At 36.7% G+C, this 21,066-nt stretch overlaps 2 protein-coding genes across 2 annotated transcripts; both read left to right on the top strand.

The window, feature by feature from the left end:
* The first annotated feature begins 6,712 nt into the window (after positions 1-6,712).
* On the top strand, positions 6,713-10,820 carry LOC107783648 (purple acid phosphatase 2). Its single transcript, XM_016604651.2, is given in 10 exon segments — positions 6,713-6,917; positions 7,536-7,736; positions 7,875-7,986; positions 8,431-8,447; positions 8,449-8,661; positions 9,300-9,438; positions 9,828-10,048; positions 10,180-10,301; positions 10,397-10,580; positions 10,687-10,820. Coding segments are annotated over 10 exon segments (1,401 nt in total). The 5' UTR covers positions 6,713-6,743; the 3' UTR covers positions 10,705-10,820.
* Positions 10,821-11,797: 977 nt separating this feature from the next.
* LOC107783647 (uncharacterized) lies at positions 11,798-20,906 on the top strand. Its single transcript, XM_016604650.2, has 12 exons — positions 11,798-12,228; positions 12,571-12,680; positions 13,815-13,884; positions 14,150-14,306; positions 14,388-14,525; positions 16,841-16,980; positions 17,385-17,432; positions 18,506-18,616; positions 18,706-18,887; positions 18,981-19,102; positions 20,357-20,433; positions 20,531-20,906. The coding sequence occupies exons 1-12, from the start codon at positions 12,019-12,021 to the stop codon at positions 20,639-20,641; spliced, it is 1,476 nt and encodes a 491-aa protein (XP_016460136.1). The 5' UTR covers positions 11,798-12,018; the 3' UTR covers positions 20,642-20,906.
* The last annotated feature ends 160 nt before the right edge of the window (positions 20,907-21,066 follow it).

Below are 21,066 nucleotides of genomic sequence, written 5' to 3'. Positions count from 1 at the left end.
AGGTGGTTTTTTCCTGATCTTCTTCTTCTATGAGGATTTGATTATAACCTGAATAAGCATCCAAGAAGCTTATTAGTTCGTGCACGGCTGTTACATCGAAGAGTTGGTCGATGTAGGGTAATGGGAACGAATCCTTTGGGCATGCTTTGTTTAAATCTGTGAAATCCATGCACATACGCCATTTTCGATTCTTCTTCTTAACCATGACCACGTTGGCGACCTACCGGGGGTACTTCGACTCCTTGATGGAGCCATTCTCCAATAGTTTTTCCACATCTTCACGTACCGCGTCATTCGAGGTCTTCTATGATTGATCCTGCGGCTTCGACCATATCAGGGTCTCTGATGACGTCCTCGCTATCGTCATATTTTGACCTCGACCCTGTTGATTGCCATGCCTCTTTTTCTTTGTCCTTCATTTGCTGAGTGACAATGCTATCTAGGGCGATGCGGTAGCATTCCCAGGATGTGCGTTGTTCTTCTCATATGCTGAATATCCCCCATGGAGTCGAGAACTTGATGACCTTATATAAGATGGAAGGGATAGCCCTCATGGTGTGTATCCATGGTCGCCCTATTATGGCGTTGTACGTTGTGTCTTGGTCCATGATGTGGAATGTGATTTCCAGAGTGATGCCACCGTCCAGAACGGGGAGTGTGATTTCACTAGATATTCGCTCGACAGCAATGTTAAAACCAGTTAGCGTGATGCAACGCGATACTATCTTATCTTCGAGTTTCATTTGTGCAAGTACTCGAGGATATATAATGCATGCACCGCTCCCACTGTCTACCATAATGCATCTCAAATCGGTATCTAAAATTCGTAAAGTAATAACAAGTGCATCATAGTAAGGGAAAGCCAAATCGTTGGTATCCGACCTATCGAAGATGATACTCTCTTCGCATTCGTCATGCCGTTCGCGAGTGATCGACCGTTTGAGCTTGTGGGTAGTGGTGAACTTCACACTGTTGATGGAAGCATCGTCTCCTCCACCAATGATCATGTGAATGGTGTAAGTTGGTAAGGGCAGTTTCGACGGTCCTTGATGTTGCTCATGTCCTCTGGCAAAGTTGGTCCTTACCCGGTCGCTCAACAACTCTTTGAGGTGTCCTTGTCATAACATGTTTACAACCCCCTGCCTTAGGGCGATGCAATCTTCGGTTTTGTGCCCTTGTTCTTGGTGGAACTCACAGAAGGCGTCCGACTTCCTGGTATTCGGATATGACCTCATCTTTTGTGGCTATTTCACCTTTGGTCCGAGCTCCTCCAGGGCATAGACTATCTTTGTAGGTGACACACAAAAGTTGTGAGTGGATAATAAAGGGGTCATACCTCTTTCGTTCCGGTGAGTCCCTGTCCTTGATCTAGGCGGGCCTTCTTCGTGGCGGGAAGGGGGCGCGATGGCAGCTCTGACATATGGTTGATGTCGTTTCCTGTTGGGTCATGGAGCTGCAATATCTCTTCTGGTATCATTTCTTCGATCTTTTCTGGGTTCGGCCTGTACCGAGGTCATTCGATGAGTTGGTCTATTGAGGTTATCCTCATCTGCTCGGACCTCGGAACAATATAGCGTTGTGTACTTCATCCCAAGTTGTTAAGGGGTACTTCATCATTCAACTTAATAGCTTTCTAGTCGCCCTCAAACCATCCCTACTCTGTCTGTTTTGGAAGGCTGCAACCGTCATCCCTTCTGACATGTTCGGCAAGGTCATTCTTACTTTGTTAAACAGGGTGAAGAAGTCCCTCAATCCCCCTTCCGAAAACTGTTTAATAGTAAATATGTCGTTCACTCTCGCCTCATCCTTCTTGGCCCCAGCATGGGCCATTACTAACTTGTTGGCCATCTCTTCGAAAGTTTTAATGGAACGCGCATGTAGTTGCAAATACCATGTTAACGCTCCTCATGTGAGGGTTTCACAGAATTTTTTAAACAAAATGAAAGATACTTGTTCTTTGGCGAGGTCATTTCCTTTCACGATGGTGACGTAATGAGTCACATGATCTCCAGAGTCGGTCGTGCCATCATATATCCTGAGGTAGGGTGGCATCTTAAAGGTCTTTGGTATGGCATGTGGGGCGGCGGCATCACTATAAGGCTGCTTGACGAATCGACTGGCATCTCTCTTCTGCAAAAGCTTAGGGGCGCTTGGTATCTTATCGACCTTTTCTTGGTGTTCCCTCATTTGGTCCCGGAGTGCTTTGTTCTCATTCTCCATTTCCTCCATCCTTTTTAAAATGGCAGCAAGAGTGTCGTCGCCTGCACCATTAGCGACATTGTGAGTAATACCTGTTGTGGGAGGAGGAGGGAGTTGGTTGTGTTGCTCGTCTGCTGGTTGTATAACGCAAGTTCTTGCATATTCTGTGGCTGCATCCCGGGCGGGCTTGTTGAGCATATTGGTTAGCGTGTCGGTTAGCCACGCTTCAAGGAGCGCTTTTATAGCTGGTGGCATCTCCTCCCCGTAAATATGGAGGCTCCCTTACCAAGAGTCTTTGTGATGATACAATGAGGAGGCGGTGACCCATCTCGCCTAGGGGAGGCATTGGGCGTTGCGCCTTCATCTGCCGATTCGCAACTTTCGTTGATGACGTTCATGAGGTTAGTTCAGAGGTCATTGATTATTCTCGCCCTCTCTTCTCGGTTACCTTCCATGTTAGGATTTTGTACGTACAAAGAAATGAGATCTTGTTTTTTGCTTTCTCTTCTCTCTTTTTTTGTTAGAGGCTCGCGTTGGCTGTAGATCTAGAAGAAACTAAAAGCTTAACTAAGAAATCCCAACAGACGGTGCCAAATATTTTGACCAAAAAGTGTAACTTTCGGTTTAAACAGTTTAATATATATAATAATGGGTTAGACTTAGTTAATAATAATATCACTAGATGTTATTTCCAAAAAGGTGACTAATGTTGTTCAGATCTGGTGAAGGATTGACAACTATAAGCATTAACTATTCCAAAAAGTATGAGCAATAATGTAGCAATAACTAGCAATAAATAACAATAAATGACATTTAAGTAAATAGAAGGAGTGATTCACCCAATAAAATATGAACTAGTTGATTATCCCTCTTGACAATGATGAGTGACAGACAAATCCAGAATGTTCGAATTATTCTCGGATCTAATGGAAGGGTGTGGGATAATACGAACAAAAATCTAGATGAAAATGTAGTGTTTGTATCTTTGTAAGAGAGAGAAAGAATCTTCAATCAAAAGTCTGTTCTTGTCAAATAATGAATGTCACATGCCTTCCACCATTGTCTCATTTTCTATTTATATGAGACATTTTCTTAACAAACTCTAATAGTACCAGTGTAGAGAATATTCACTAGAATATTTCTTTTAATGTCCTATTTCGAAAACTAGTTGTTATAGCTTGGCCAACGGTGCTCTACCTCGACCCTTGTTGACATCTCGGCCACGAATCTCGCTGCTTCCTGGTCGACCTCGACTGGTGAAGGCTTGAAGACTCTTCCTTTAGCGTACCTTATCTTAAATATTTTATGCTAGATTTCGACATATACAGAGTGCTTTACCCACTTTATTGGGCCTATCTTGTGCAAATTCAAATTAGTCAGGCCAATAAATTTTGAATACCAAATGATTAAGCTAGAAGATGTCATTTTTTTTCTGAGTACTCTTGACACAACAAAGGTGTAGTACGTTGCGGCTGCACCAATTGGTTATAGTACGAAAATTGAACGGATATTTACTAGACTAGGAATCATGAAAGGTGAAAGGAGAAGGGGATAGCGAAAATTGAACCGATACGTATTGTGTGAGAGACTCACGATGGTACCACTGGACGACAACTTCTGCCGTTTTGGTGGTGATATATAATAGAGAGCGATGTATACACCAAGGTATTCACCAGTTTGCCCCCAATATTGCTAGAAATAAATGTACTCACTAACTTAATATCTTGAATTCTTTTCTATTTATATGTGCCAGAGTGTTTTGTATTTGTACAAATTAATAAGATGTTTACTTTTGTTGCTAGCGAACCAATATAATTAATCAATTCGATGAATTATTGGTAATTTACTCAGTATAAATTTTTATAATTGAATGCTAATATATATACACTTTTTATAATTCCAAGCTAAATATACTCCTCAGTACCGCTGGCTCGAGGCAGAGCTGAAAAAAGGTCAATAGAAAGGAGACTCCTTGGTTAATTGTTCTTATGCATTGCCCATGGTACAATAGCGACGACTATCATTACATGGAAGGCGAAACAATGAGAGTAATATATATGAGCCATGGTTTCTAAAGTATAGAGTGGATCCGTGTTTTAAATAATAGTTAAGTGACTTTCCTGTTACAAATTAAAAAAAAAATAACTTTAGTCCATAATTTTAAATAGTTGAGTGATTATCGACCCAATATTCCACCCTCTTTGACAGTTTTCTGGAATGTGTCTAATATTGTTACTTGCTTGTTAGTGAAGACGTACGATCTTAGCAATTATTTGTTGTGATCTGCGTGGTTACTTTACGATAAATACCTTCCTATAGTTTTTAACTATTTAAATTTTAATTTTAAAGTATTGAATTGATCTAATCTATTTAGTTTTAAATAACAATTTAATTGACTCTTAAAAAGCAAAAAGTGCCGCATAATTAAGATAGAGAGAGTAATATAATATATTTGGATGGTACAAAATGGAACACTTTAATAGAAGTAATTGCCCGTCTAATTAACTTTGTTTTATCGATATGTGTTCAATGCCTCCGTGATTTGGTTGCTTGATAGCCGCAGCGGTTTCAACATTTGAAAAATGGACAGTATTTTTTCGATAAAGGAGTTCATTAAAAAATTTAAATCAAAATAAAATCAAACTATCATTTAAACACAAACTAACAACATTTTTTTTATCAAAACTATGTTCCTTTAATAACTTCTTTTAAAAATTAAAAAATGCTAGTGCACGCATTTGAAAAAAGAAAAAGGCAAATATATCATATATCTTAATAAATAAAATACGAACTAACGATGACCAAAATAACTATCATATAATTTATTGGGTTCAAAATTAATTATATTTATTCAATAAATTTTTAATAATGACATTAGTCAAAGCTAAGTATTAAATTTGAATGAATCCTTAACTAACCCTCTGCGTTCCCCACTGCCGTTGTATTATAAAATTGTCAATACCAATGTATTAAAGACTTAAGTTAAACTTCTGTTTGGAAAACATCTTATGTTTTATATACTGACAATGCATTTAAGCAGTTCCTTACCCAACAACGTATATTACTTAAAAAAATTTAAAAATCACAATGTTAGAGAAGTCCACGTTTTCAATTTCTTTTTTTATTTGGGGTCAAGAAGTTCTTTTCCTCTAAGCTCTAATAAATCTTTATTACGAGCTGGATCTTATTGGAAGTGCTTCACCAGACCAATTCTTTCTCCAACTAATTACCTGTCTGAAAAAAATTATGAAAAAATATTTTGGAAGAGATGTTCTGAAAGAGACTTCTCGAAAAAAATATTTAGTTCCGTTTAATTTAGTTTAGAAACATTCAATTAAAGAAAACTTTTCGAAAAAAGTGGCCCAACAGAACACTTCCAAATTCTTTTCTTTTTAATTATGTAAAATGAACTTTGCTAGAAAACGACGGTCCAATATTACTATCATATGATCAGCCAACGAGTTAATCACCGACTTATACTTTACGGCACAATAGCAATAATTGCAAAAAGAAATAAAAGGGTGCGAGTTGCGTTTATAGGTGGGACAGCCTTAAGAATGTGAGTAAACGCCGTAAAGGAATTCGTTTCAACAAAAAATGTTGACATCACGTTGCATTTGACAATTGAAATTCGTACTCAAACTTTTGCCCGATTTAAGTTTTATTAATAGACTATGGTAAGTTGATGTTAATTTACATATTTATTTATTTGGGTTTGATAATTGATACTAACTATGTTTAGCTCAATTAATATATGAAATTCAAGTAGTAGGCTTAAGGAGTAGTCTTGTTGATTAATTGTATAAATTTTCTTTTAAAAAGATTTGATTCTCCCTCCTAAACCAAAAAACATGAACCTCTCCTGAAAACTTTCCTTTTTCCTTTTTATGGCAGTGTGATTAATCTCAATTAATTTGTTGGGATGAGTATTTATTATTTCACCAACACATGCACGTAACAATTTTATGTCAACTACTCTATTAGATATATCGAATCATTTTGTATGGCTGGAACCTCTCTTGGTTTAAGATGATCCGCCTTGTGCGGAGGGCACAAGCACATTATTTCAAACGACGTATCTAATGTGATATACACCGAATTTCTCGTTAGTGGAGAAGTCAACTCAATTTATTGTCGCTTATGAATTACTACTATATATATGATCATACTATTTCTTCATTATTTTTCTGGTTTTCCTCTCAATTTATTGCCGTTTATGAATTACTATATATGATCATAGTTTTTCTTCATTATTTTTCTGGTTTTCCCACTCGTTTACATGTGAAATCTCAGATAAACCCCAATCCAAATGTCTATTGTCGACTACTTAAATCGTTGACTTGATACTTATCGTACAAAATCAGAATATTCCCCGTAATTCTAGACGTATATCCTTCGAATACTGGTATCTAAAAATACTCCTTGGATACATATATATATATATATACGACCTCCTATAATGTGAAAGTTGTGTTTTTGGTGTGCAAAAATGGGTGTGTCAAAAATGGTTGTGTTTTTGTTGTGCAAAAGTGGGTGTGTCAAAAATGGAGTTTTTCGGGCGTTGCATCGTTCTTGTTCTGGGTTTAATTCTCAATGAGTCACTTCTATGTAACGGTGGAGTCACCAGTAGTTTTGTTAGGAAAGTTGAGAAGACAATCGATATGCCTCTGGATAGTGATGTTTTCGGTGCCCCTCCTGGTTATAATGCGCCTCAACAGGTATGTTTAAAGTGGGTCGTTTTCTATTTTCTATATGTTTTTTTTTTCAGTTAGAGATTTTAACGAACACCTTTGCTGCATTATAGAGCTTTTAACGAACATCTTTGATGCATTATTGAGCTTGCTATGAACTTTTGATTTTTTTATGGATATCTTGATGCACTTTTCACTTTTGATTTTCTGTTTAATTTAATGAGATTCACTGTGGCCTTTTTACTTTATGATTTTGTTAATGGGCGAGAGGGGTCAGAAGAAAAGTACAGTAGAAAAGTAGATATCTTTGACAGACAAAAACGCAGTGGATATTTTTGGGACAGAGAGGCTGATCACAATTTAAATTTGATAGGTTTCAACCTTAAAGTTGTTAGTAATGAACTAATTGTATTCTTGAAATTGAAATTATTCAAAATTGAATATTTTGTCAAAATATTAGTAGTTTTTCACATAAAAATAAGTGTAGAAAATACCGAGTTCAGATTAACCGACAAATGTTGCATCCGCTTCTGCTCGAGGATAGTGTATAAAGTTTTATCAGATGTAACAAGTTCTGTTTATGCTTGTCTCATTCATGGAATTTGGTTTATTTGCTAATTGATTCTGTTGGGGTTTCTGTATAAGGTTCACATAACACAAGGAGATCACGAGGGAAAGGCCGTAATTGTTTCATGGGTGACTATGGATGAACCTGGTTCAAGTACAGTCCTATATTGGAGTGAGAAAAGCAAGCAAAAGAATAATGCCAAGGGAAAGGTTACTACATACAAATTTTACAACTACACTTCTGGTTACATCCATCACTCCACTATTAGGCATTTGGAGGTGAACATTCATTCTTTCTTTCCTTTTTATTATTTCTGAGGATAATTTTGGCTCCTTGCTCATTGTTATTCATGGTAAACTATTTAACCCTCTGAGATTATGTTGAAACTTACGATGGATGTAATACTTCTTTTGCAGTTCAACACCAAATACTACTATAAGATTGGGATTGGGCACACGGCACGAACCTTCTGGTTTGTAACTCCTCCACCAGTTGGCCCCGACGTACCCTATACATTTGGTCTTATAGGTAACAATTTCAACCAAATTATTGCTATTGGAACTTCTTGGAGCCTGCTTAGGTTATATTACCACTGCTTTTGAGGTTTCATTCATACTGTGCTTTCTCACAGAGTACTATATAATAAAGAGGGAATAAAGAAGAATGTTGATATACAATTTACAGTATGATCTAGACCCTATATCTAGGATTGAGAGATAGCATACTCTCTAGTTAATTGTGTGAAACAGCAGATTTCTGAGGAGGGGGGGGGGGTGGTGGTTATTATCCAAATGTAACATAAACTTTGTACATGGACATCATACGTATAACATGCTTCTTCTTCGGTTGAACGTGGTACAATGAAAACTTCTTCGCATATTTACAAAGGAAAAGGAAAATAATAGATAAAAAGCATTGATGTTGTTGTTAGCAGTTGTTGGCGTTTCTCAGTCGACCTGCATTTTATTACAGGGGATCTTGGTCAGAGTTTTCGACTCAAACAAGACACTCACACATTATGAATTAAATCCAATCAAGGGGCAAGCGGTGTTGTTTGTAGGCGACCTATCATATGCTGATAACTATCCTAATCATGATAATGTAAGATGGGATACATGGGGAAGGTTTGTAGAGAGAAGTACTGCTTATCAACCTTGGATTTGGACAGCAGGAAATCATGAGATAGATTTTGCTCCTGAAATTGTAAGTGATGCTGAACTAGTTCTCTTCCTGCTTAAATTGTCTTCTAGTGTATTTCGTGGATGCTTTAAGCTAATATTTTCAGCTAGATATACATATTTACTGACGGCAAACTTAAAAATATTAGCTCATTCTGGACCTTCATCCGATTAACCAGAAACTGTGTGTTGGCACACTCTTGTTTTAGTGGATGAACCGAAAGAATACTTAGTTGCTTGAATTCAACATTCTTCACAATAATTAGTTTATCTTAGCTCAGCCTGAGATTCAACACTCTTCTGCTAGTTTGAGTACATTGAGTTTGTTGAACCTGGCATCTCAGTCTGTTCAACACAAAAAAAAAAAAAAAAAAAAAAAAAAAGGAGAAAAGACATTTGGCCAGCTTTGCAATAGAAGTGGCATGAGATTCATCTTGCATGCTAAACAATTACAAAATATTCCGAATGACTAATAATGAGCAAGAATCCATGCTTTAGAGTTTAGAGAGAACTGATATGGTTATATAGTTAATTAATTGAGCTCCACAGTAAAAAAGACTGTTTGTGCTTTTCCATACTTCTAACGTTATACTTTTTAATGTCCTAGATTTTAGATAGTTTTGTACTGGAATTTTGTTGAATACATCCTCATACTGCCTGCAGGGGGAAACAAAACCTTTCAAGCCCTACACTCATCGGTATCATGTGCCGTACAGAGCATCAAACAGTACATCTCCCCTGTGGTATTCAATCAAGCGAGCTTCAGCATATATCATTGTTTTATCCTCATATTCAGCATATGGTAAGGATATGGCATTCTTGTGAGTGATACGAGATTCTGTTATGCACTGCTGTTCGCTCTTTCTTTCTCTCTCCTTTAGCGTGGACATAGAAGTATTGGACCAGAAAACATGATCTACAGTCTGTTACTTTTCCAGTTCTTGAAGAATGTCCTCTTCTAACATGCATCTTAAGAGTAGCATTAGTATAGTATCAAATTCCAGTCGAAGAGTCATAATGGCATTTTATTGATGTCTAACTTGTGTTCGCATCCACCATGCTTCCCAATTATACGTGAGTGCATTTTACTGGTCTCTGATAAAGATTATCAGGAGAGGCAATTACTTAGAAAGTTCAGGACCATTGATTTATCTATTTTCTCTAAGTTCCTTTTCTCTTTCCAATTATTAGGTAAATACACTCCTCAATACAAATGGCTTGAGGAAGAGCTACCAAAAGTTAACAGGACCGAGACTCCATGGCTGATTGTTCTACTACATTCTCCATGGTATAACAGCTACAACTATCACTACATGGAAGGGGAAACCATGAGAGTAATGTATGAACCATGGTTTGTAAAGTACAAAGTAGATATTGTTTTTGCAGGTCATGTTCATGCTTATGAGCGAACGGTATGCACAAATCACACAGTTCTTTTTTCTTTTCATTTGATCTTTAAACATCTCACCGAGTTTGATGTAGCTACTGTGATAATCGTAGTGGCAACTCTTATAAAAAGATCTAATTTTCTATTGTATTTCAGGAACGAATATCTAATGTGGCCTACAACGTTGTCAATGGAGAATGCACTCCTATTCGTGATCAGTCTGCCCCAATTTATGTAACTATCGGAGATGGAGGAAATTTGGAAGGCCTCGCCACCAAGTAAGATTAATCAAATTGTAGAAATTTGTCGTATATATTGTATCTGTGTTTGTGTCAGAAAACTAATAATCAGATATCTTGTATGCTAATTTCAGCATGACAGAGCCACAGCCAGCTTACTCTGCATTCCGCGAGGCTAGTTTTGGACATGCCACTCTTGCTATCAAGAATAGAACTCATGCTTATTATAGTTGGCACCGTAATCAGGATGGATATGCTGTGGAAGCTGATAAGATATGGGTTAACAATCGTATTTGGAATCCAGTTGATGAGTCCATGGTATACAAATCATGATGATATACAAGAGATTTTCTTCTTTCATTTTCCTCGTCAGCATTGTGTAATTGATGCCTTGGTCTGTAACGAATAACTTTCGCCATTTCAGGCTCTTGCTGTTTCATAATGTGTACAATGTCCATCCTGGGATGTGGCAGACGAGGCCTTGTGAGGAAAACAAAATAATGTCGTAAATGAAAATTGAAGGATATATATTAATTCATAGTTACTCACTTCTCCAAACATGAATGTGGTTGAGGTTGTCAAATTTGAGTTGCAAACGTAATCCTAAGCCTTGCAAACGTGTTTCTAAATGAGACATATAGTAGAGGCAAAGCAAGCTGTTGTGTGTACAATTTCCATATGTAGAAAAAATATCCGGTAAGGGTTAAAAGGCAACATCAGAATACTAAGTGGCAAAACATTTCTTTCTTGCATGAAATCCAAATAGTGCTTCATTTTATACTACAGGCTACAATGTAACTGTCTATTTCCCCTTTACAACGTTAAAGGTTCTTCTTGTCAACCAATAGTTCAAAGATGTCGAACAAAAACCAGACTTTTCGGATTCATCGCAAAATTTCAACAGGTCAGGAAATTGACGTTTGGATTTGAGTTTAAGTTGTATCTATTTAGACTTGATTTGGAAGAATTAGTTTTGAAAAGTAATCATATTTAAGAAACTATTATTGAAGTTCTAAAATCTTGTGAATGCTTATATGATTGAAATTTAAGGAAAGGAAATTGAACAAGGAAAGAAGTAGGATGGAGATTCAATTTTTAGGAAAAAAGTTGGTGCTCGAAACCACAAACCCTTTGTGTGTTGTCTTACAACTCCCCAAAATGTTATTGCAAAAATTATTCCACTTAAATTCCTTTTGTACTCTTGATATTGGAACGACACACTTTTTTTCCCCTTTTTAGTCTAATTGAACCCTCAAACTTTGTACATGCGTCAGTTAATAAAAGATTGAGACATTTGAATGCCACAGGGGCGTAAATGAGATTTTGGGACGAGTAAAAGGGCGCTTATTCGCAATAGTTTTTGGAAGGCAACAAAGAACTGATATATTGTAGGAATAATGTGGTAAGAACATAAAGATAAGGGTGTGTTTTCGTTAATAATTTTAGAAACTTGGGGAGAAAGTGGTAATAACAAAAAGATAAGGGAGTTGTTCGTTACAAGCTAAAATATTTATAAGATGCACCATCACCAAAAAATGGCGCAGTTGACGGACACTGGTAATTGCACATGCGAAACGAGATCCTCGATTCACCATTTCTCCTCATCAGTCTTCACAATTTCACATTATCACAACTCCATTTTCATCCATTACCTGTTTTTTTTTTTTTTTCAAAAACGCTTCCTCCACGATCTGATTGCCGGAGGAGGCGATATTATTTTTTTGGATGAAGAAGAGTTCACCTGAATTTCCCCGAAATGGCGGAACCGACAATTTCGAAGAGCTCGCCTGAAGATCATGATAATGAACTGAAGGAGAATATTGAGAAGAAAAAGGACTCAACTGCAAATCCTGAGTTCTTCAGTTGTATGCTTCAGCCATCTCCTGCCAATTCGGATCCTAATTACATTGCAATTCGCCGATTCCTTCTTCATCGCAAAGCCGAATCCGGTGTACTTCGCCGCAAGGTGCACTTATTTCACGCGTTTTCACTAATACTTGAATCATGATTATATTTAACTGCAACATCGCTGTGAGCATGATCTGATTTCACTACAAATGTATACATACTTATTGTACGTATTTACATTTTTATGCGCATATTTGCCTCTTTTATGGTTTTCATAAAAAAATATTACGTATATCTGATTGCTTCTATATATTTATTCAGTTTATCATAGTTCAAATTACTTTTTCTGGTTTAGATGTAAAACGAGATGCAATTTCATTGAACACTTGGGTAGTAGGATCTATGTATTTGTTACAATTAGTTAAGAAGTAACCTGATTGGACTTTAATTCTTGTTGAAGGACTGGAGATACAATGGAAAAGGATACGTGGCTTATCGAAATTATATTAGTAGGCCAAGGAATTGGGAGAACTTGCAAATACCAAGCCGCTCGAGCACCCCAGGGAACAGGTGGTTGAGATCTATCTTCATTTCCTCTAGTAGGTTGCAACCTCAAGTGCTTAGGGCGCGTGATTAAGACTCATATTTGGTTGTTTACTTAGTACTTATTATATTTTGTGTAAATTTCATTTGTTGTGTTAAATGACTAAGAATACTGTTGAGAGGTTGAGTTTCGGAAACTTAAGCTTGCTAGTAAGAATTACTCAGTTGACTTAAATGTCCGCGGCTTTGAGAACTCCACAGATCTGTATTTTGGACGTCTTGTTAACAATACTTAGCAAGCAGTGGCTTTTGAAACTAGAAATAGTAAGAAACATCATCTGAAGCTTCAATTGGAATAATACCATCATATGAAGCCTAGAGTTTTTCAGTTGAATTTCATGTAGAGGTACCTGGACAGATTGGAATAATATCATCTGAAGCTTCGTGAAGCTTCAGATGCAAGGGAAGGGGAACCTTGGTGCAACTCCGTGTGACCAATAGGTCACGGCTTCAAGCCGTGTAAGCAGCCACTATTGCTTGCTTTAGAGTTTAGAGTAGTCCGTCTACATCACACCCCTTGGGGTGCGGCCCTTCTCCCTCACTGGGCTGCGCTTTTATACCTGTACAGATAAGCAAAATTTGGAAAAAGTTTCGAATTCATAGCCTTTATGTACACGGGCTATACATCAATTCAGCTGTCTCTAGAAAACCGATAAAACATCATGTTTGCCTTATACCAGGGCTTGCACAGAAGTCTGACGAGAATATGATGACGTTGCTTCTTAATCTGGAACTGTCAGACTATGAATTTATCACTGTACAGGAGGGGACCAAGAATGTGTTTTTTATTTGCTTGAAGCACTGGTTATTAATAAATTTTCAGCTCTTTAGGCACTATAAGAGCATGAGATGTTGGGAGAATAATCCTTTTTATATGCCCATTATTGATTGTGGAGGGAGGCAACATGATTTATTTATCTTTTGTTGCATGTACCTTTTCTACTGCTTTTGAGTTGTTTTGACATCATGGAACTTTGGGGAATGCAAAGCTTTACCAAGATGAAGCATTTTATTTATTTATTTTATCTTTTTTATGTCATTTGTTGAAGTTCGTACTGCATACAATCTGACATCAGGATAATTTACTGGTTGATGCATCAGTGGGCGATGGATGCCTTCACCAAGTCCAGTTTCCCAGTTGCTCGAGTCGGATAGCTGGAATTCTTTCAAGGTATGTGCAGCTTTTGGTTGTCTATAACTAATCTTTTTTCATACTTTTTACTTTAGCCCTATGGGCTATGAATTAAGTTTGAAGGGTTGATGCTAAGGTTAGTGCCAAATGAATTAGTCGAGTCTAGGTCCACACCAGCCATATGCGAAGTGATCTTGGCTTGTGACTCAACTAGAAGATCGGAAGAGTTTCTTTCTGGACATTATAGTTGCCTGACAAATGAGAATTCTGTTAGCACACCTTTCACCACCTCATGTTTATGCAGGATTTACGGAGTCCCAGTCAAGCAAGTCAAGCATTGAGCCGGACTACCAGTTACAGTTCAAATGCGAGTGATACTGATGATCGGCCACGTAGAAGATCGGAACCTGCATATTCCTTTGTTGGGATGCATTGCATTTTTGACCAGTGCAAGGCCATGGGTAATTATTTTGCAAAGCAGAATCAGTCGACCTCTTTCTTCATCAAACTTTATTATTAACTTAACTAATCTAATTTTTTAGTTACGGTTATAAAGTTTGGGCATATGAGTTCTGATCTACTTGCATATGGAGCATCAGATGGCAGTTTGACAGTGTGCAATGTCTCCATGCCCCCTTCAGTCATTAAGCAGTTAATAGGGCATTCAAAAGATGTCACAGGTTGGATTAACTGGTATTGATTCTGCAGTCTTGTCTTTAACTTCTTATTCATATATCAGAATTGTTTGAGTTGTACTTTTCCTTTGTTAAATGTGTTAGAAATAGTGGCTTAAATTTGTAGCCATAGTCTTATTTAAGTCGCAATCAGAGTGAGATGTCAATGTTGTCCAATGCAAAAAGTGTAGAAAAGCACCAAAATCTATCGGTGTTTTAAACTGAAAGCTCAATTCAGGTCTTTAGTGAAAGAAGTGCTGAAGAACTAATATTAAAAATAAATAAAGATCTATAAACACAAAATTTTATGGGTAGGAGAATTTTAAAAAATGTAACTGGTGAAGTATTGATATCAAACCATGTGGAAGAATTCAAAAACTCTCATAGATCTTTGATGAGATGCAAATGTTAAGTTACTAATTCAGTATAGTGCCTAAGTTTTCATAATCGAAATCTCTAATTTCCTATTTTTAATCCATTACTTATCCATTCAGTATGTTTCCGTGTGAGTACTAATCATTTTGATGGCTGTATTTATTGTTTAGTTCTATCTTACAAGATGAGTTCCTGAAATCAACTAAAGTTTTTCAATGATTCTTGGTTTGCTAGTTTTTGCTAAGGTGCACGTCGTTCACCATCGTTGAAGCACCACCTAAGCAATGTGAAGCTTAGCCCTGCTCTGCTTCATGCTTCAAGTCTCAATCACACCTTTGATAACTCTATTAATTGTCCATGATTGTCATTGGAGTAGTTTCTTCTTTTTCCTACAAGAGTTAGGGGTATGGGAATGGAGAAATGAATCTTCCAGTATTGGTTGTATTAAGTTGGTAGAAGCATAGACAAGATTTGACTGGATATGGACAGTTGGACACACAGTTTAAGGAAGAAAAGAATGCTTTTGACGCAAAATAAATTTGTAAAAAATACCAAAGTATGCTTAATACCAAAATACTTATTTGTTTTTGTATGTAGTGGGGGCTGTAGCAGAGGCGGACCTAGGATTTGAGTGCAGCGGGGGCACCGCTATTGATATAGATATGTCAGATAGTAACGACAAAATCTGACATGTTAACTCCTTAAAAACTTAGTGACTTTGAGTCAGTGACCAAAAGGATGTTCAAAAATATCAAAAACTTAGTCTAATAAGATCAAGATTGAAGGTATGTAAAGCAGTCCAAGCAGAGTCTCAGTCACTTTCGTTGAATCGATGGACGTCTGCTACTTTGTCGAAATGATCCTTGAAGGCAGAAGCTTTTTTGGAATTCTTTTTATTACTGTTTTTGGGAAAAATTGAATTACTTATTCTTATACATGTCAAGAAAATGGTAATGCTTATAAACTTAGTTATTAGGATAAAGAAGATGATTGGCTTCTTGCTAATGGTATATCTTATCCCCTTCCCATTTCCTTTAATATTTTTTTATGTCTCTCTCTATTACCTTTTCGATGTCTAGAAGGATATTTCTCAAAAAGAGTTTGAGACTATTTTGTGTAGAAGTTGACTATTATGTACTAGTGCTAAATAATTGTTCATGAACTTAGAAAAGATAAAGAAAAAAAAACAAGTTGAGCACTAAATACAGGAGATACTAATCTATCTTGAATTGAAAGAGAAAAAATATGAATGAAAGAAAGCGCTAGCGTTGCGTTCTCGAACCCTGGTCATGTAGTGAACGAGGAGACAAATGCGGCATGCTAAACCAGCGGAGCCAATCCAACTTTTGTGTTTTGGGGCACATCCAAGTTATTTAAGGGGTCCTTGTCGTATATACAAATATATATACATGATTTTTGCCGAGGCTAACGGGTTCCCGTGACCCCTCTACTGCCCATGTAGGTCCGCCTCTGTGTTGTAGTAAGGGCAAAACAAATTGCAAATTGGTATGGAGAGAGTAGCTCTTTTGCTCACGGGAAGTTTTTAGCACCTGCAGTAGTTGTTTCTATACCACTGTGATTTTTAATAGCATGGTCTCTTTTGCGATGCCTTTGTTCGACTTTTCAAGGTCGAACTAGTACTTTCAAGAACAGGTTTTTCTATGTTTTTTTGTTTCCATCATTTTTCTTAAGTAGTTTTTCGTTAAATTCATTTTTAAAATTTCTTCTTTTATTGATGAAAGTTATAAGTATAAATTGTCCCTCAATCATTTTGAATTCTTATCCATTTTGGATGGTATGATTGATGTTTTGGCTTTAGCACTGCTGATTCTGCTCCTATTGATATTGTGGTGGCGAATATCAGAGTTTTGCCTTATTTATTTTATTGTATTCTTTATAAGGTGGAGTCTTGCCTTGTTATCATTTACAAATCTGTCCTTTTCCAGATTTTGACTTTTCAACAAACAATCAGTACATTGCATCATCTTCAATGGATAAAACTGTCAGAGTATGGGATATTTCTAGAGGACTTTGCATTAGGGTGATATATGGAGTCTCTTCACAGCTTTGCATTCGATTTCATCCTGTAAGTGGACAAAGATGTACTTTTTTGTTTTGGTAAACATTTTCTGCAACCACCAGAGTAGACTTTCCTGAATGACATTCTTGATCGGTTTTCGGAAGACATGCTTGCATGCAAATTTCTTGTGTTATTGTGGATGAGTATTTGCATGCATGTCCTCCTCAGTTCGTGCTTGGCAGTAACACTAGACCATCTACGTCTCTCTTGACTCCATGTGCTTTTCAGCTTTTTTCTTTTTTCTATTATATTTTTGCAATTGTTATTCCTTCAGTAGACTGTATGACTTGTTGCATCAAAGCACCTATAAAATTTTCTTTTTTTTTATTCAGCTGGCTTGGCATTTATATGCATTTAAACAACTGACTAAAATTGGTTCTTTCTCTGTTGCTTTTTCTCTTCTTTTACAGGTGAACAATAACTTTCTTTCTGCCGGCAATGCAAAGAAAGAAATAAATGTAATTATCCTTTCTGTTTTTCTGTACGCATATTAATTGTTTAGATTTTACTCTATAGATTACTGTACTTATCCTTGTTGTTAGATTTATTTGCATTAATTAAGAGAATACTTCTTCATGGGTGCACGATAAATATTTTTTTATAAGGAAAAACTAATAGCTAAGGGCGCACGATAAACATTTATCTAACCTCCAAAGAAAGGGAATAGAGCAACAAAAGGAGGGAAGGATATTTCCATGTGCACAGCAGTCATCATGATTAGATGATTAGAGAGAGATGACGTTTCTGAAACACAATGCATTAAGATAGTATTGTTTTTTCATCCCCGAGGTGTTGGCTGAGTTGTTGAGGCATAGGAGTAATAATCTGGAGATCTTAGGTTCGAGTCCATCACAACAGTGCCCAAGCCATGCTGTGCAGGTTGATCTGGCATTTGTGCTTGTGGGCTGTAGTGGTTGAGGTGGACGCAAGCTGACCAGGACACCACTGTCTAAAATGAAGATACAATAGTTTTTTCATGAAGCAGCACAAAACAAGCAGTTTACATCGAACTGAAAGTGAACAGATGAAACCTGCTGATTATTAAGATTCAGATGAAATGTGGCAGTCATTGACTTGAATCCTCACTGGAGTATCATAAGTTGTTATAACATTTTCTGAGAAGCACATAAATCACATGGTGGCTTACACAATGAAGCAAAGATTGACCATAAGCTTGTATTTTATGAATCAAGAAAACGTACAATTTTATTCAGGCTGACATTCTAACCTACTAAAGTATTACTTTTGCTTCTAAATTAGGATTTGGATATCGTGTGCTTGAAAAGTAGATTACTTCATACTTACACCCCTGAAGAAACAGTGTCAGTGGACTCATACACATGTTCAATTATCCCTGTATATATTTGTTTCGCCATATAGAATATGTCACAGCCTTCATGTTAGTAGACTCATACACATGTTCAATTATCTCTGTATATATTTGTTTCGCCATATAGAATATGTCACAGCCTTCATTTCACACTTTATTTTCTCACCTCATCAAGCACTAAACCTTTAAACTAACATTCAGGTGTTCAATTTTAGCACTGGGAGAACAGTGAGTAAAATTGTTGTCGATGGTGAAGTCACTGCCATGGACCATGACCACACTGGTCAGCTTATTTTCTGCGGTGATGGTCAGGTTGCCTGCTTTGTGCCAATTCTTCTTTCATTACAGTTTCTAGTCCTCTCTGCACTAAGGCTTACTATTTTCAGCTTCATTATCTACAGGGATCTATTTACACAATTAGTATGAACTCCCATACAGGTGTGCTATCTCGAACTCATCGGAATAGAAGTAGCAGCAAGCATAGATCTGCTGTTACAACTGTTCAGTACAGGACATTTTCTCTGCTTGCACGAGGCCCTGTCTTGCTGGCTTTTACTCGTGATGGAAGTTTGTCTTTTTTCAGGTCAAACTGAAATATTTTTGTCTCTTGTTTTGGTTTCTCTTTCTTCTGAATTTTTTTTCTCAAGTCACATTGAAGTGTATTATGGGCTTGCAGAGTCTCTTTGGAGATGAAAGGCTATTTGACACTTAGGTGCTCACTGAAACTGGCTCCACGGCTACACAGCATTCGTGCTTCTTTCTGTCCTTTACTTTCCCTTGAAAAGGGAGAGTACATAGGTATGTATCGGATTTGTCAATAAAAAAATTGAATCTATTTACAAGCTGCCTCCAATTTTTAAACCTCTGCTTGCCTTTTTTTCCTCCTGAGGTCCTAAAACTGTAGTCATTTGGAAGTTTAGTTTACAATCAAGAAGATACTCAAAATAAAGAAGAAAATAGCGAGAGGAGTTTACAATAAGAGAAAAAGAAATTCGTAGGTACCCAGCTTATTTAAGAATTCTCAAGCAGATAACAGAGAAGAAAGTAAGTTCTAAAGACTTTGTCTGAGTTTTCCTACATGCATCTTATTTTTTGGAGAAAGAAAGTTCCAATGAGTTTATATAGGAAATCTTATATAAATGTCCCAAATAAGTTCCAACTTACCAAAACTAGCCAAGCACATAAAAATTGAAAACCCAAATAAATAAGGTTCTTTCTCTCCAAGAATCACACGCAAAGATCTCCTTCCATATTTTTAAGCGTCATCGGCAACATTAGATGCAAACGGAAAGAAAATTTCATAGATGAGATAGCAAACAAGGTGATGAAATACAAAAAAATATATATACAAGATTCCAAAAATCTAAGCAAAAAAGGACTTTTTTCAATGGGTATGGTTGAAATTGATTGAAAGCATATAGATGAGTCAATATACAAACTTTGAGGAAGATTGGAGGTGGTTTGGACTGATTTGGTATCAAAATTCGTAGTTAATATCGAGTCAAAAAATTCTTCTGCGACCCATGTATCAAACGTGTATCACGCATGTATCTCACACACAGGTATACATGGATATACATGTGATACACATTTGATACAAATATGATACATATGTGATACATAAATGATACACAGTGTGATACACATATTTTTTTTCAGGTTTCATCTTATACTTCGAATTTTCAATTCAAACCATCTCAAAACTCCGCCAAATCATCCCAAAACTGAGATTCAAACTTCTTAAGATTACCCGATTTATTCTAATAACACCCACTCAAAAGAAAGCAAAAATTTGACCATGTTTGGCTACAAATAGCTAATTGGCTAATATTGATAACATTTGGCTAATATTAGTAATATTTAATGAATTGGCCAATTTTTGTAATAAGCTACTTATAAATGGACATAGCTGGTAGTTTATAGTGTTTCGCTTCTTCGGGGTGCTATGGTAACATTTGTGTTCCCTACAGCTTCATGGATGTAAACAAGTTTTCAGTCTGCCATTTATGAATTTCTCCCAACTGACTTAGTTATCTGTTCTAACAATTGAAGTTGCTGGAAGTGAAGATGCAAATGTTTACTTCTATGATTTAACTCGGCCAAGGAATACATGTGTTAACAAGCTTCAGGTAGTAAAAAAAGTGTTGAGCAAATTTGATTCTCCAAACTTTTATCAATCTCCTCACAAGGAAAAAGGAACTAACACACTGATGTATTTGATTGCAGGGTCATGGCTATCCGGTCATAGGTATTGCATGGAATCATGGAGAGAACTTGTTAGCTTCCTCTGATTTTGGCGGGACAGTCATAGTATGGAAGAGAGCAAAAAACGTTTAATATCAAAGTCGTGCTCTATGCAGATGAGCTAAAAGCAGTTTATCTGCTCTGTTTTGGTGTGGAATTTGTGGGAATTGTAATTGTTACACAGCCATATCAGTGTAGCTAACTGAAAGTTTATCAGGAGAAATTCCGACTGCAATATCAGGCTTTTGTATGCTGATAGCACAATTGTATATCAATTTTTCCACTGACTTTGTACAATGAGTATATTTGTATGTCAGTGAATTGGAAGGAATTACAAGGTTTTTTCTTCAGTCAGAAACGACCTTTCAGTGCATACGTCAAATGCTTCCCCGGTTTAAAGTGATGCCCAACAGTATAGGTCGTACACGTTTGTGTATACCAGGAACCTTGATACCGATTCTAAACAAGTGAAGTGAGAATGCTAGACTAATCAGCTGGGGACACACAGCAAAAATGAA

This window comes from Nicotiana tabacum, chromosome 19 (assembly GCF_000715075.1).
Source record: "Nicotiana tabacum cultivar K326 chromosome 19, ASM71507v2, whole genome shotgun sequence".
Classification (NCBI taxonomy): domain Eukaryota; kingdom Viridiplantae; phylum Streptophyta; class Magnoliopsida; order Solanales; family Solanaceae; genus Nicotiana; species Nicotiana tabacum.
The sequence above is the reverse complement of the archived record's forward strand: the minus strand, read 5'-3'. Positions and strand labels throughout refer to the sequence as shown.

Bases quoted from the DNA above. Each gene is read 5' to 3' on its own strand.
- LOC107783647 (XM_016604650.2), top strand. From the start codon at position 12,019: ATGGCGGAACCGACAATTTCGAAGAGCTCGCCTGAAGATCATGATAAT. The intron at 12,229-12,570 runs GTGCACTTATTT...TTCTTGTTGAAG, and splicing joins CCGGTGTACTTCGCCGCAAG to GACTGGAGATACAATGGAAA. The intron at 18,617-18,705 runs GTTGCCTGCTTT...CATTATCTACAG, and splicing joins TTTTCTGCGGTGATGGTCAG to GGATCTATTTACACAATTAG.